The sequence below is a fragment of the Antechinus flavipes genome, chromosome 2, assembly GCF_016432865.1.
Source record: "Antechinus flavipes isolate AdamAnt ecotype Samford, QLD, Australia chromosome 2, AdamAnt_v2, whole genome shotgun sequence".
NCBI classification, from domain to species: Eukaryota; Metazoa; Chordata; class Mammalia; order Dasyuromorphia; family Dasyuridae; genus Antechinus; species Antechinus flavipes.
The window spans coordinates 298,432,057-298,448,029 of record NC_067399.1 but is presented as its reverse complement, the minus strand read 5'-3'; the positions used below and the strand labels follow the sequence as shown (position 1 = coordinate 298,448,029).

The window sequence follows — 15,973 nt, the reverse complement described above, 5'->3', positions numbered from 1 at the left end:
GGAGAAGGATGAGAGATAAAGGGGAGTCTGAGATGATCACTGGCTTTTGACTTGGAGAATGATGGTAGTGTTCAGAGCAGTAAGCGGCCTGAAAGACAGGAAAAATTGGGCCATATTTGTAGATGAAAGAGTGGAGAGAGAGATTGAAGATGCAAAAGACATAGAATATTAAGGCCTTGGAGAAAGGAGAGATTGGGAATCACGTATACCAATGGAGGGGGTTTGCCTTAATGAAAGGAGAAGATCACTTTTTTCACCTGTTATATTCTCAATTTTGTTTCCTTCCTTGTTTAGATTTATCCCACGGTGGAGAATGTCCGGAACAGTTTGGAAGGATATCCTGGTAAATCATAATGCTTTATTGGTGGTGGTTTTAAACACGTTATTAATTTTCTAAGATAATTTGCAAGAATGGCTTCTAATTTAGAACAATGTTAAAGTCTTCTTTGAAGTTGAGGAGAGTGGTAGGAGGAGAAGGGAATTATGGGAGTGTGTCTTTAATCTTCATCAGAGACTCTTTGGAACATGAAAAATTAGCATGACATGGTAGTATGAGAGACAACCATGGAACCAGAAGACTACCCCCCCCCTTGGGGGAGCAAGTATGACTTGAGCTGACGTGTAGTGATTGTGTGACTCCTGGCAAGTCCCTTAACCTTTGATTGCTTTAAGCAAATCTCAGTCTTTAAGACACAGAGAATGTACTAATCTGGGTTCATGAAGGGAATTTCCTCACCTGAAATATACCTGTCAGAATGAAATCACAGGTCTAGCTCCTATTCCAATAGTGGTTTGATTCCTCATCCATTAGCATTTTTGTTTCCTGCCCATAAAGTCTAGATTTAAGTGATATCCAAATTAAAGAACAGATTTTCCTTTGCTATACTGATTCAGGACCTATTTTGTAGTTTTATGCATTCTACACATAAAGAAAGAAATGTAGAAATGTGGGTATTCAGGGGGAAGGTGAAGGATTACAATTAAAATTATTTTGAAAATTTTTTTGTCTCTCCCTTCTCCCTAATTTAGAACCTGCCTGTAGGTAGGGCAGGCATTTAAAAATGTATTGTGGCTGCTAAGTATTAGTAAAAACCTTATTAGAGAGATTTTATTGATAACTGAAATGGACTAGGCCTTTGATTTCATTGGTCTAGGGAATTTCTGGATGAGGAAGCTCTTCTCTGTAATCCACCTTTCATGCAACAAAAAATCTTAGTTGCCTCAGAATTTGAAAGGTTAAATGACTTGCCTGGGATCACACAGCTCATATGATTTAGACATGAGGATCCCAGGTCTTCCAGATTACAAGGTTACCTCTCTACATGCTATTTCTTCTTGTCTCTATTTTTATCGACACTTTTTGTTTTTATTTCACATTAATTTCCAAATATATACCTCCCCAATAAATTTAATAAATGCTAAGTTTGTGTTTATATACCCTTTTTTAATTTATAAAATGTCTTAATTGTAAAGATTAATAATAATTTGGTTATTGGGATTTTTTTTCTTCTTATCAATGACTAATGAAGAAACAAATGATGAACTTGAGAAATTACCAAATGACACAATAGACAGGGGAAAGAGATATGTTTGCATTGGATGACAGTTTCAGGATCCAGAATACTCTCTATAAACTAAAATGATCAACCTTGTCTAAAATAACATTCAATAGAGTGAAAATAAAGCCTTATGCTCTGATTTTTAATAATAAATTAATTTCACCAGTATAAGAAAGGAAAAAATGTGGCTCAATAACTGGAAAAAGACCTAAGGCTTAAAGTATAGTTCCAACTTAGTGTGAGTCAGCTTTAAAATATGGCAACCCAGAAAGCCATAGTGATGTTAGACTTAAGAGAGACAGTAAACAGAATGAGGGAATTGCTAATCCCTTGATATTCTGCCCTGGTCAGACCACAGAATATTCTGTTACTATGGGCACTTCATTTAGGAAGGACATTGACAAGTTGGAATAAGATTCCAGCAGAGAGCAGCTTCAAAACCATTTAGCAAGATTCAGTCCAACAGATATTTATTGTTTATTATATACAAGGCTATATGCTATTTGTGCCATTTGTAAACTATCATATAAACATAAACCATGTGCTAAGATGGAACGTATTAACAATTCAGTTAAAAAATGTCCGCTGCTTATTGTATATGAGGTTATATATGTTGAACAGAAAATAATCATAGCACTTTATTTTAGATAAAATTATTTAATTTTTAGTTATAGGAGGATCATTAGTTAAAGGCATTGGGAATATTTCATCTATAGAAGAAAAGACTTGGGGGAAGATATGTTAGCTGACCTCAGGTATTTAAAAGTTGTTTCTAAAGGGAATTAGCTTGGCTCCAGAGGTTAGGACTAGTCAATTAGTTGAACAGTTCATAAAACTATTGGGAAGTTGTAGGATGGTTAATTTAAAGTTTACTGGGAGTAAAAAGTTCCTAATATAACTCTCTTAGGAGAGCATGGAACTCCTTTAGGTAGAAGTAGTACAGATGAAACTGGATGATCTTTGTTGAAAATGTTGTAGAAAAAAAGAAAGGAAATGTAGTAGGATTTTGGGGGGGGCAGATGTTGGTTGGATCAGATAGATCCTGAGATTTCCCTTCCAACATTTAGCTTCTATGATTGATTTGTTGTTGACAAGTAACATATAGATTTGTTAGAAGGCTATTTTGAAATAAAGAACTTAGTAATGCAGGGCAGCTAAGTAATGCAGTGGATTAGGGTATCAGACCTGAAGTAAGGGAGATTTGAGTTCAAATCTGACATCAAACACTTAGTAGCTGTATGACCCTGGGCAAGTCACTTAACCCCCGTTTAACTCAGTTTTCCTCATTTGTAAAATGAGCTACAGAAAAAAATAGCAAATCATTCCAGTATATTTTCCAAGAGCAGGGGATGGGGAAAAAGGGGAGAGAAGGAACCTCAAATGGGGTCACAAAGAAAGACTGAAATGACTAAACAACAACTTATTAATTTGTCTCATATAAATAATAAAGCTGAAATAATTTCAATGAGATTTAAGGAAAGAATATTGGGATTTGGGGAGAATGGGAGGAGGCATATTTTCTGTGCTTTGAACATAGCCTATCATCTGTTAAGTTATGGTCTTTAAAAATCCACTTTTAATGAAGAATATTGTATTTTAGATAAAACTGTTTTTTTTAAAACTAGCACTGATGCTATTAATGTATTTAGTTTTGTGAAGCAAGAGACATGAATTTTCTAGCCATAGTGAGCTAAATTTCAAACTCTTCTCTTTTGTGGAGATAATTTAATTAACTACAAGCTATAATTTCATCTCAAACCATATCTGAATTTGGAAGAGATAGAGCTGAGTGGTGGAAAAAGCATTGGGTTTAGAATTAGAAGACTTGGCTTCTTGTCTCTCTTATATCATTTTTAGCTATTAAGCCTAGTATGTTGCTTTATTTCATATAATTCTACCAATTACCCCAGCTAAAAGTTTCATTAAACAGGTGCCTTTTTTGGGGAAGTCCAAAAATCTTACTTCCAGATATATTAATATTTGATATTTATGTTCTTTAAATGTTTGCAGAATTCTAGATACACAAACTCTTACATATGCAATCATATAAAGCACATTTAGCTCATTGATCCTTATCATAATTGTTGACTTGTGTATAATATGTGTTATTGGTGTGTCTATAAATTCTTAAAACATGTAAAGAACAACAAAAACATCGAAAATTATTATTTTCCAGATTTATGATCTTGGACTTCTAGTTTAAAAAAAAAAAAGGCACTACTGCTAAATGAAAATTTTTCTTGGGTTTAATTTGTATAATTAAAACTCCCCCCTCTTATATTTAAGAACCTAGTTGTTTGGGTCATATTCTGCACAGTAATATAATTTTAGATTTGAAAAGGCACTTGAAGACAAGACCATCTAATCCCCATTGTAAAGATAGGAAAACTGAGTTTCAATGAGAAGTTACTTACGTAGGGGACTGCCTAGTTGGTAGTAGACAAGAGATAGAACTCTTGGCCTCTGAATGCATAATTCAGAACTAATCTAGGAGTCCCCTTCTACTAAATTACACTATTCTTTAATTCAGGATCACAAAAGTTAGTTAGAAATTAGTTTTATAGACGAGAAAACTGATAGCCATAGAATTTAAATAATTTACTCAACATCACATAGGACGTTACTGAGTTACAAAGTCTAAATTCAAATCTAATTTGTTCTAATTCCAATTCCAATGTAGGTTCACTATATTCTGATGCTTTTCAATATTTTCAAGCCTTTTCATGCCCTGTGGCAAGTTGGTGTTGCTTAATCTTCTTTTCCAGGAAAAGAAACCTTATAAATATAGCTAGTTGTAGGGCTTGGACAATTATTTTTTCAAAGAAAGATTTTACAAAGTTAATGAAGATATATTTTTAAAAATCTACTTATTGGTGGTTTACTGAATGTTTTTTCAAGTACTCTTCCATCTTCCTTGCTACATTTTAGAAAGTTCTCCTGAATCATTTTCTAACCTATTTTGTCTTCTGCTTGTCTTAAAAGCTGGTGGCTCTCTTCCATACAGTTTACAAACTGCAGAGAAACAACTCTGGCTCCACTCCTATTTTCAGTAAGTACCAGTTTTATATTTCTCCGTGTTAAAGATGATGACAACACTTGACAATTAGGTAGTATTCTAAAGTATGTAAATTACCTTAAGGACAGTATATTGAGCCTCACTAAAGCCTTGTGGCATACATACTTTTAAGAGAGAAATAGAATGAGATGTAGGAAGACAATGACTTGCCCCATGCTTCCACCACTAGTAAGTGTCAGAGACAGGAGTTCCACCTGTGCTTTTCTAACTCCAGAATTCTCTCTCTTGTACTACTTTTCAAAAATAGAATATACAGCCTACAATTATAATGTAATGATTTTTTTGTCTTTTCTCTTTATTTGACTACTAAAATAATGGAATAAATGAATTTTAAAAAATTTCTGGAGAAAGTCAAGAAGACAGCTTTTCCCCTGTTAAGGAGAAGGTAGTTAATTTAAATATTGGTGGGGGATGTGGGGGCATATTTTAAAGAACACTGAGATTGGATATCAGTCATATTGGATGTCCTGGAATGTAAGCATCATTTTAATCCCTTATCGTTAAAATACCTCTTACCCATTTGCAATACTATTAGTTTTGACTTTTAGAAGAGTTCATCAGCTCCTCATCCTAGAGTAGGGATTTCAAACGAGTGGGATTGTATTCTGTCACATCATGTTATGTGATCCTTTATTCAGAGGAAGGTGTGGTTTTATTAGCAAAAATTTAAATAGTTGTACAAAAGGATAATTAAAGGAAATGCCATATAAGTTTGGAACCATTGGAACCACAAGAAAATCAACAAACATTTATTGTGTCTACTGTGTGCCAGGCACTATGCTAAGTGCTAAGAATACCAAAAAGGTGAAAGCCAGTCCCAGTCCTCAGAAAGCTTACAGTCTAATGGGGGAGACGACTTGCAAACAAATCTATATAAATAAATTATAGATAGGATAAATAGAAGATAATGGAGAGAAAGCTTTCTGTAGAAGGTAAGACTTCAATTGAGACAGTGGTCTCTGTCCCATCACATCCCTATGGATAATCCTTTCACTGTTAAAAGTTTTCAGTTCACCCCTGCCTTCTCATCCTCTGCAGCCCCTCGTTCATGTCTTTGAGTCTTTTATAAAGCACCCAGCTAGTACATTAATAACTTTGCATTAGCTCTTTTCATAGTTCATGGATTCTGTTGATCACTAGGTTGTATATATTTTGTGTCGCCTTCTTGCTACTTAATTATCCTATCTTTTTCTTAGAGTCATATATATTTTATATGCTATTTTACTTTGAGGCCTTGTTGGCAACATGTTGCAGATAATTTACACCTATCATGTGTCTTCCCATTTTCCTCTGGGTCACCTGAAATTTTGATTCTTCTGATCTCATGCTTTTCTTTGATTTGTGGCCAATACCACATTGTTGGAAAAATATTGGTTTTGCAAAACCAGTAGTGTTATACATTTTCCCAAGTGCAGTTCAATTGAATCTACTCTTTAATGTTTTATAAGATGGTATTTCTTATAATTTCTTCCTTTGTTTTCCCCTATAACAAAAGCAAATTAGCTTGTAATTTAAACCTCCCAAGGTTGTTATAACTTTAAATCAAGATACCATTTTTCAAACCCAAAGAATGCAACAGTACTCTTGTCTTCCACGACAGTAATTATTTTCCCCTTTTTGTACATTGTACAAAAGTTGATAGTGAAAAGTACCAAATACCTGTGGAATTTTGAGCAATTTTATTAACTTCTCTAAGCTCAGTGATCAATATTTAATTCCCTATAATGTTGAAATCAGTTCATGATTTAAACATTCAGATACTATCAGCAAATTAGTAGAACAAAGGATAGTCTACTTGTCAGATCTGTAGAAAAAAGAGGAATTTATAGCCAAAGAAGAATTAGAAAACATTATGAAATGCAAAATGGGTAATTTTGATTACATTAAATTAATACAAAGCCATTGCAGGCAGAATTAGAAGGGAAGCGGAAAGTTGAGAAAAAAATTTTACAGTCAGGGTTTCTGAGGAAAGGTTTAATTTCTGAAATTTATAAAGAACCAATTCAGATTTATAAGTATATAAGTCATTCCTCAGTTGACAAATAGTCAAAAGATATGAACAGACAATTTTCATATAAAGAAATTAAAGCCATTTCTAATTATGTGAAAAAATGCTCTAAAATCAATATTGATTAGAGAAATGTAAATTAAAATAATTCTGAGGTACCACATCACACCTCTCATATGACTAATTGAAAAAATATTGATAAATATTGGAGGGGATATGGGAAAACTGGAACACGAATACATTGTTGGTGGAATTATGAACTGAACCCACCATTCTGGAGAACAATTTGGAACTATGACCAAAGGGCTATAAAACACTGCATACCTTTTTATCCTGCAGTATCTTTATGGATCTGTTTCCCAAAGAGAATATAAAGAAGGAAAAAAGGACCCTTGTATGCAAAAATTGTAATGGAAAGGAACTGGAAATTGAGTGAATGGCTATCAGTTAGGGAAAGAATGAATAAGTTATGATATATAAAGGTAATAGAATGTCATTGTTTTATAAGAAATGATAAGCAGATCGATTTCAGAAAATCTTGGAAAGACATGAACCGAAGCTAAAAGAAATAAACAGAATCAATAGAATATTGAATACAGTAACAGCAAAATTATGTGATGATCAACTCTGATGGACTTGAGTCTTCTCAGCAATGTGGTGATTCAAGGAAATTCCAGTAGATTTGGGATGGAAAGTGCCAGCCACATTCAGAGAGAGAGTTATGGAGACTGAATGTTTTCTAATTCTTCTTTGGCCAAGTAGACTATTCTTTTCTACTAAAGATGTGGATCTTTTTTGTGATTTTTTTTTCCCCCCTTTTTGAAGTTTTTCTTGAAAATAGGTTTTAAAATATATATATTTAACCTATATCAGATAGTTTGTTGTCATGGGGAGGTGAGAAAGGAGAAAACTTTGGAACACAAAGTTTTATGAAATTGAATGTTGAAAGTTATCATTATGTGTATTTGAAAAACTAATATATTATTGCAAAAATTTTAGAAATTGGTGATACACAAAATAACTTCTGAGCCTCATTTTACTCAGTTGTCAAATAAGATAAGAATGCAAGATTATTATCAATTTACAAGTTCTTTATGATAACATGTGTGGTACATAATATCCACTCTTAAGATGTTGGTTGATTAACTGAATTTTAAATTATTCATATAAACTGATGATTTTTAGCATACATTTTAATATCTGTAGCTTCTCAGGCTTCCCATTCTAGTCATCATTTATCATTGTATACTGAAAAATAAGTTAGGGATTTTTTATTATTGAAGTAAACAGAGAATAATATGTTTTCCTTCAAATTCATTAAACATTGGGGGTTGGGGAGAGAGAATGATTTATAGAAATATTTTGAAACTATGACCAAATGGCATAATTTTGGTATTCTTGGGTTTTTTTCATTCATCATATTTCATTGTGAACATTGCAAATTTTGATCTCATTCTATGACACCAACCTCTAAATTGTAGTAGTTTGTCAAAGTTTCTTAAATTCATCACAATTTTAGTTTGAAGGAGACATTAGAGATGACCTAGTCCAATGCTGTCATTATGCGCAAAGTGAGTCTGTATTACTCGATTCACATTGTCATGTGTTTCTGACATTGAGAGCAAAGCCAGTTTGACATTGGTTGATGGGAAGCTAATATGTATCTTTCCTTTGTCCAGCAAATGGTCAGCAGAGACCTCAGGTCGTACCAACGCCATGCCTCACATTAAGACGTATATGAGACTTTCTCCAGACTTTGCAAAAATGGCTTGGTTTCTCGTCACAAGGTAAATAATCTTCATGTTCCTGTGGAAAGGATATTTTAAAATATCTCAGTAAGTGGGTTCAAGAAACATGGGAAGACCTGTAGAAACTTATTCAAAGGGAAAATGTGACATATAATGAACTTAGAAGTCCTATGCAATGTAATGGTCCCCCATGGTCGCTAAGAAGAATGAAGGAACAGGAAATTGCATTGTCTTTCTGGATCAGATTGATCTTGATTACTTCATTTCTTTGATACAAAAGAAGACTCCTTTGGAAACGGAATGGGAGTAATGGTGGTAGGGTACATACAGGGTGAAGGCCACCCAGAATTAGTGATATATAAAAACAAAAGACATTAATGTAACTACTTTAAAAATTAAGATTCCTGCTTTAGAATAGCCCTACCAGTGATATTTGTCCTAAATTGAAATCAAGATTTTTTTCCAAGACCAAAGTATGTAGAGAGAAATTTTCCCCTTGAATTTGTGTGATAAATGTCCCACACTATTTTCTTTCTTTTTTTAAAAAAAAATTATTGATGCCTTTTTATTATAGCCATTTAAAATTTTTTTCAGTTATTGAATATTTCTGTTCTTTTCTTCTGATCTCTCCCCACTTCCCAACTATAGAGAGAAATTTTTTTAAAAACCAAGTAACAAACAGAATTGAGCAAAATACAGTTCCATAATACTCACATCTCATTCTCTATCTTAGGATCATCTCTTCTTTGTTTGGAGATAGGAAACAGATTTCTTTATCATTTCCTGTGGAATCATGGCTAGCCATTGCACTGATCTGAGTTGTTTAATTTTTCAGAGTTGTTTTACCATCTTTTTATACCATCATAGACATTTCCAATTTCATAGTATCCTATCTCTTCCTTGTTCCTTTCCTTCCCTCCCCCTGCCACCCTAAACCAATTTTGCTAAAGAAAATTTAGTAAAGCTAACTCTCATAGCAAATAGTGACATTTTATATCCTTTTCTTCCTGGAAGTAGCTAAACCCAGATTGATCTGAAACCAGATAAACATAGAAAAGCATTAAATTGACAGATGAAGTTTGAGTTCCAATTCTGGTTTGGCCATTTTTTACTTTTTTTTTTTTTTTAATCTTGGGCACATTGGGGGTTTTTTGGTTTATTTTCCTTTTGATTTTTTAAAAATTGTTTTATTTCATAAATTAAAAATAAAATAAATTTCCCTAACATCTTACCAATAAAAAAGGACTATTGCATATGAAACTGCAAAACTATTATGTAAAACTTGCTATTAGTTTGAGTTTCCTTAACTTTATAATGATGGGGTTTGATTCTTTGATATTTTGATATTCTTTTTATTTTGTTGCATTATGTAAGGTTACTAATTCATATTTGTGAATTAATTTAAATTGTTTTTTTTTCAAGAAAATATCTCTATGTCATAGTTATATCTTGTTTGTACAAAACTGTTTGCATTTCATCTCCTCTTACTTTGTGAACTCTTTGAGAGCAGGTGTTGTTTTTTGCATTTCTCTATGTTTCCTCTGCTTAGCAAGTACTTGGCACATAGTAAGTGTTTAATATTTTTACTGTTGTTGATACTCCCTCTCCCAACTTTAACTCACATTTTTTAATGACGTTTTAAAAGAAATCTGATTATTCTAGTTGTTCTGCATTTCACAATCTTTATTGGAGAGTAAGCATTAGAACTTTGTAATTTCTTCCTAGCAATCCATCCATTCAGCAAAAATTTATTAGGCACTTATATTTACTAAATGTTTATTCGAGTCCAGTGTGTTAGGCATGATACCTTATGTAAATGTAAGTTAGATTGAGTCCTTCCAAAGAACCACTCAAACTAATGGAATTTCTTGTTATGTTTTCATATAAATACATTACAGATTATTAGTAGTTAACATAGTGAATAGTACGCGTAGAATGCAAATTTTCTTTCCTTTGGAAAGAAGGTTGGACATCAGGGAAAGTATGAGGAAAGAAGTGCCATTTGACAATATGGCCTTAAAAAAGGGTAGTTGGATTGCAGAAGTGGAGGGAACCTTGGAGGTCCTCTATTGTAACCCACTATTTTACGAATTACCTAAGGCCACCCAAGCATTTAGTATTTGAACCCAGGTCATCTTGATTCCAACCCCAACATCCTTTCTTAAGATTCAGCAGACAGATGGGAGGGGGAGGGGGTCTGCCAAACACAGGCATTGTCAGCAGAGGTACAAAAGAAGAAGATTGCCAGATGTATTCAAGAAGTACATTCCATTCATCTGAAGTTTAGAATGAATAAGGACAAATGTTGTTAGATAAGGTAGATAGATTGGAGCCAGATTGGGATATTTGTTAAATGCCAACTTAAGCCCCTGATGCCAGGGGACCAATAAAACAGTTCTGTCTTGTTCTTTATTGCATATATCCTCTCTGAAATGTGTACACATATGTGTGTGGGGGGATATATATGTATGTGTGTACATATCTGACTATAAACCCGAATGTACATGTAGATGCATACATGTGTTTGTGTGTGTATGTATTTCATACCTTAGGTCAAGTATAATCCTTTCCTAGGTGTGTGTGACATACTTTTAGCCTGACCAAACACTATTCAATAGAAAAATAATATTATAATGTAATATATCTATATATGAAATACATGCATTTTTCTGTGTGTATGTTGTATAGATAGATAGATAGATAGTTTGTGTAGTATTTGGTTATGTTTAGAGTGTGTCATGACTTAAGCCAAGGTTTATACTAAAATTTCTTTTAGAAGAACGTGTATTGGGGCAATGTTAATGCTTAAGAATCAGCACCTAAAACTATACCCAAAGGGTTAAAAAATTTTGCATATCCTTTGACTCAGCAATATCAATATTAAGTCTATATTCCAAAGAGATCAAAGGAAAAAGATCTATATATACAAAAATATTAATGGCAGCTGTTTTGTGTTGGCCAAAAAAAAAGAAATTAAGAGGATACCCATTAATTAGGAAGTGGCTAAATAGATTGTGTGTGCTTGTGATGGAATACTATTTGGTGCCAAAAAACCCTGCAAAGATTTAAGTGAAATAAGCAGAATCAGGAGAACCATTGTGCATTTTAGCAGCAATACTGTAGATGATTAATTGTGAATTTCTTAGTTCTTCTGCTCAATACAATGAGCCAAAATAATTCTGAGGGACTTAGGAAAATGTTGTCTCCAAAGACAGAAACTGAATGAGTCTAATGCAGATCACTGCATAGCTTTTTTTTTTTTGTTTGTTTGTTTGTTTTTTTTTAAGTTTTGTGATTTTTTTGTTCTTTTGTTCTCTGTTTTCTTTTGGCTAATATGGAAATGTTTTGCATGATTGTATATGTATAATTTATATCAAATTTATTGTCTTCCCAAGGAGGAGGGAGATGGGAAAAATTGGGAGGGGGAGGAAGGAGGATTTGGAACTCAAAATTTTAAAAAAGAAATGTAAAAAAAACCTTTATACATGTAATTGAGGAAAAAAGTGAAAATGAAATATGAAAAAAGTGAAACAACACCTAAATCAGTTAGGTTTTCTTATAGCTTACTATACTTTTAATTAATAGAAACTGGGATACTCAGAACTTTACATAATTGAGTCCTTCTTTGGAGATTTTTTTGAAAAAAGAGGTTTCTGTTCCCTTGAAAAGTAAATCAGAACAGCACTATGACTAGGCCATTAATTTTTGATTCCCTGTCTGAATTCAAACTATTAAACAATTCTGTTGACTCAATAATGACATAGTTGATGCCAATAGCTATTAATTAATGAAAATTATGAATTTTGGCAGAGATATATCCTTAACTTAACAAAAGGTACTGTTTATCTAGAGGTAGTTTTAAAAGACTTTTTTAAAATGATAAATGGAAATCGGTGGCTAGTTGATCTTTTATTCCATTATTTATTAGGATTGAATAATTATTTTGACTTACTGTAGGAAGGATTTGAGAGAATTTCTTGAGAGCACATCTGTTTTGTTACCCCTTGCTAGACTCTTATTTCCATAGACCATTGTCCCCCACCCAAAGTCAATCTCAGCTTTGCTTATGTGACTTGTAGCTGAGCTATCTTCATTGATGAAAGATGAAAAATCATCCAACTCACTAAAATTAATTGACTCTAGACCTGCTTCACACTCCTTCCAGCATCAACTGGAAAACCCATGCCTAACTAGTATAGGCGTCTTGCCATCCAGTCCTTGAGTGTGGATCCCATGCCCTTGTTATCCATCTTTTTGGGAACAATGATAAAACCACTGCTACAGTTGTTCCTGGAAAAGATATGGTGGTGGACTGCTTCATGGTTCCAGTTAGTTCTTGGGACTCTTCAGGCCAAAACTCTCTTTCTTGGCCCTAGCATTCCTCTTTATATATCATATCTTCCTGTTATAATGGCAGCTATTTGAGGTCAGGATCTTTTTCCCCTTCTGTGTTTTGTATCCCCAGTTCCTGGTGCTTGGTAGTATTTATAATATCGTGATATGGTAACGTAAAGTATTTAACAAATGCTTGCTCATTCATAGTGTTGATCTTTTTTTTTTTTTTTTGTTCTTTTTTTATTATATATTTTATTTTATTTTATAATAACTTTATATTGATAGAATCCATGCCAGGGTAATTTCTTTTACAACATTATCCCTTACACTCGCTTCTGTTCCGATTTTCCCCCTCCCTCCCTCCACCCCCTCCCCTAGATGGCAAGCAGTCCTATATATGTTAAATATGTTGCAGTATATCCTAGATACAATATATGCGTGCAGAATCAAACAGTTCTCTTGTTGTACAGGGAGAATTGGATTCAGAAGGTAAAAATAACCCAGGAAGAAAAACAAAAATGCAAATAGTTCACATTCATTTCCCAGTGTTCTTTCTTTGGGTGTAGCTGCTTCTGTCCATCATTGATGAACTGAAACTGAGTTAGCTCTCTTTGTCAAAGAAATCCACTTCCATCAGAATACATCCTCATACAGTATTGTTGTTGAAGTGTATAATGATCTCCTGGTTCTGCTCATTTCACTTAGCATCAGTTCATGTAAGTCTCGCCAGTCCTCTCTGTATTCATCCTGCTGGTCATTTCTTACAGAACAATAATGTTCCATAACATTCATATACCACAATTTACCCAGCCATTCTCCAATTGATGGGCATCCATTCAGTTTCCAGTTTCTAGCTACTATAAACAGGGCTGCCACAAACATTTTGGTACATACAGGTTCCTTTCCCTTCTTTAGTATGTCTTTGGGATATAAGCCCAGAAGTAATTGTGTTGATCTTGTGATTAGTACCCAAAATATTTATAATTAATATTAGCTTAGAAAGTACTAAAGAAAGTTAGAAGGGTTCTAATATGTGGAAGTGAGGTCATAAAAATGAAACATATTTGCAATATCCCTGTGGAACAGTGGTGTCAAACTCAGCTAACAATGGGAACCATTAAGTTCTACATTAAAAAAAAATAGGCCACATGTTTGATGCCTCCACTGTGGAAAATAGAATAGACAACTACTGACTAGCAGAATCTCGAGTGGGAAAAGCCAAATATGACTTGCCACAAAGTTTAGAGATCACTAAATTATCAGCCCTCACCTGTCTCCTTAATTCCAGTCTTATCTATCTGCCTATTAAAAATCTTTAATTGGATATCTGGTAGATATTTTAAATTCCACGTGTCCAAAACTAAACTCACTGTCATTCTCTCCTGAACTTCTTTTTAATTTCCCTAGTACTGTTGAGGGAAATGTTATCATCCTTTTCACTCAAATATGCAAACTTAATGTCATTCTTGATTCATTTCCCCACCCCCCCTTCCTCTCTCTCTCCTCTCTCTCTCCTCTCCTTTCCTCTCCATCTCCCCTCTCCATCTCCCCTCTCCATCTCTCCTCTCCATCTCCCCTCTCCCTCTCTCCTCTCCTCTCTCTCTCTTTCCCCTACCCTATCCAATTGTTTGTTAAATCCTGGCTTTCTACCTTAGCAACTTCTTTCCTGACATTGTCATGGTCTAATTACTGCCTCTCGTAATATCTCACTTAGACTATTGTAGTAGTCTGCTAATTGGGTTCCTTACCCAAAGCTATTCCATTCTTCCCTCAGATGTCAGATTGATCTTCCTTAAAAACAAGTCTGATCATGTCAGCTCCTTTAATTGATTAACCCCAATGGCTCCCTCTTACCTCCAGAATCAAATCTAAAGTCGTTTGTTTGGCTTTTCAAGCCCTTCATAATCTGGCTTCTTCCTGCCTCGCCAGTGTTCTTAGGTATAAGAATATACTTCCTTCTGATCCAGTAATACCAATATTTTTTCTTTTGTAATTTTTTTTTTTACACAGTACAGTCTTTCTCTCGGTGCTGAGCATTTTCACTGACTGTCTCCTATGCCTGAAATGCTTTTCCTCCTCTTCTCCTATTTACTAGCGTCCTTCAAGTCTTAACTAATGTCCCACCTTTTTCAAGAACCCTTTCCCAATCTTCTTCACTTCTTTAATTTAATTTTCAACTTAATGCCTTCCCTTTGAGATTACCCCTAATTAATCTTATATGTGTCCTGTGTGTATTCACATAGCTATTTGAATGTGTGAGTGTGTGTGTGTGTGTGTGTGTGTGTGTATACACACATTGTTTGAATGTAATATTCCTTATTAGTTTGTGAGCTCCTTTTAGAGCAGGGACTGTTTTTTGGCCTTTAATTTTTTTTTATTCCCAGTGCCTTTCCACATAGTAGGTGCTTCATAAATACTTGTTAGATGACTTACTGACTTGCCCATTTCTTTTCTTTCCCCAGCCATGTTAGAATAGGCAACCAGATCATTTATAGAAGGTGATGAGATGTGTAAGGCTATCATTATTTCAGGTTTCAAGTATTTACATTCAATTCACTATATAAAAAACATGAGAATAAAAAACAAGAAACAAACAACAATTTACATTCAAAGAACAGCATTAGAAAGAGAAGATAATAGACTTTATCTAGAGTTGAGATTGAAGAAGACATCTATAAGCAGAAAGATGGAAGGGCAAGGAATTTGAAGGAAATAGTGTAATTATTGTTGAAATGACTGTCCATAGGGGTAAGAAGGCATTTTAAAAAACCAGAAGTAGACTTATGTACTTTAGGGGTCATGAAACTGGTATTCCTAATCATGATGGAAATTTCTTTCTTATTAAACTACAATTTCTCATTAAGCTACAATCACTTTCTTCATCTCAAAACAACTCTACTTGAGTGTAAAAGCATTGGAGGAATGTGAGAAAGAATTTATTTGGTTCTGGATATGGCCTGGTTGGTTCAGGGTAGTAAGTCACTGATTTGGGTGGGTGGGTGGGGTTAAGTATATCTGTAAATCCATGAAATAGTAACATACAATTCAACATACATTTACTAATCATCTACTTTATAAGGAATCTTTCAATGGGGGAATAATCCAAGTTTAGTTAATATAAAATTTCTGCTCCCAAAAAGCTTGCAGTCTCATATAATAAGTGGTATAAAGAAATCTGTCTAGATATTCTTATATGTATAAATATTCATATGTGCTTAAAGTGTCTATGATATTGTCAGTTCAGGGA

The 15,973-nt window shown here is 33.8% G+C and overlaps 1 protein-coding gene across 3 annotated transcripts in view; it reads left to right on the top strand.

Moving 5' to 3' along the window:
- The window catches only part of TDP1 (tyrosyl-DNA phosphodiesterase 1), a 170,779-nt gene that overhangs the window by 68,662 nt on the left and 86,144 nt on the right, over nucleotides 1-15,973 (top strand). For all 3 annotated transcript variants that reach the window (XM_051977416.1, XM_051977415.1, XM_051977414.1), the window contains 3 exons: nucleotides 295-343; nucleotides 4,542-4,608; nucleotides 8,323-8,430. In XM_051977416.1, the coding sequence (XP_051833376.1) occupies nucleotides 295-343; nucleotides 4,542-4,608; nucleotides 8,323-8,430 (224 nt within the window). The remainder of the gene's footprint in view (nucleotides 1-294; nucleotides 344-4,541; nucleotides 4,609-8,322; nucleotides 8,431-15,973) is intronic.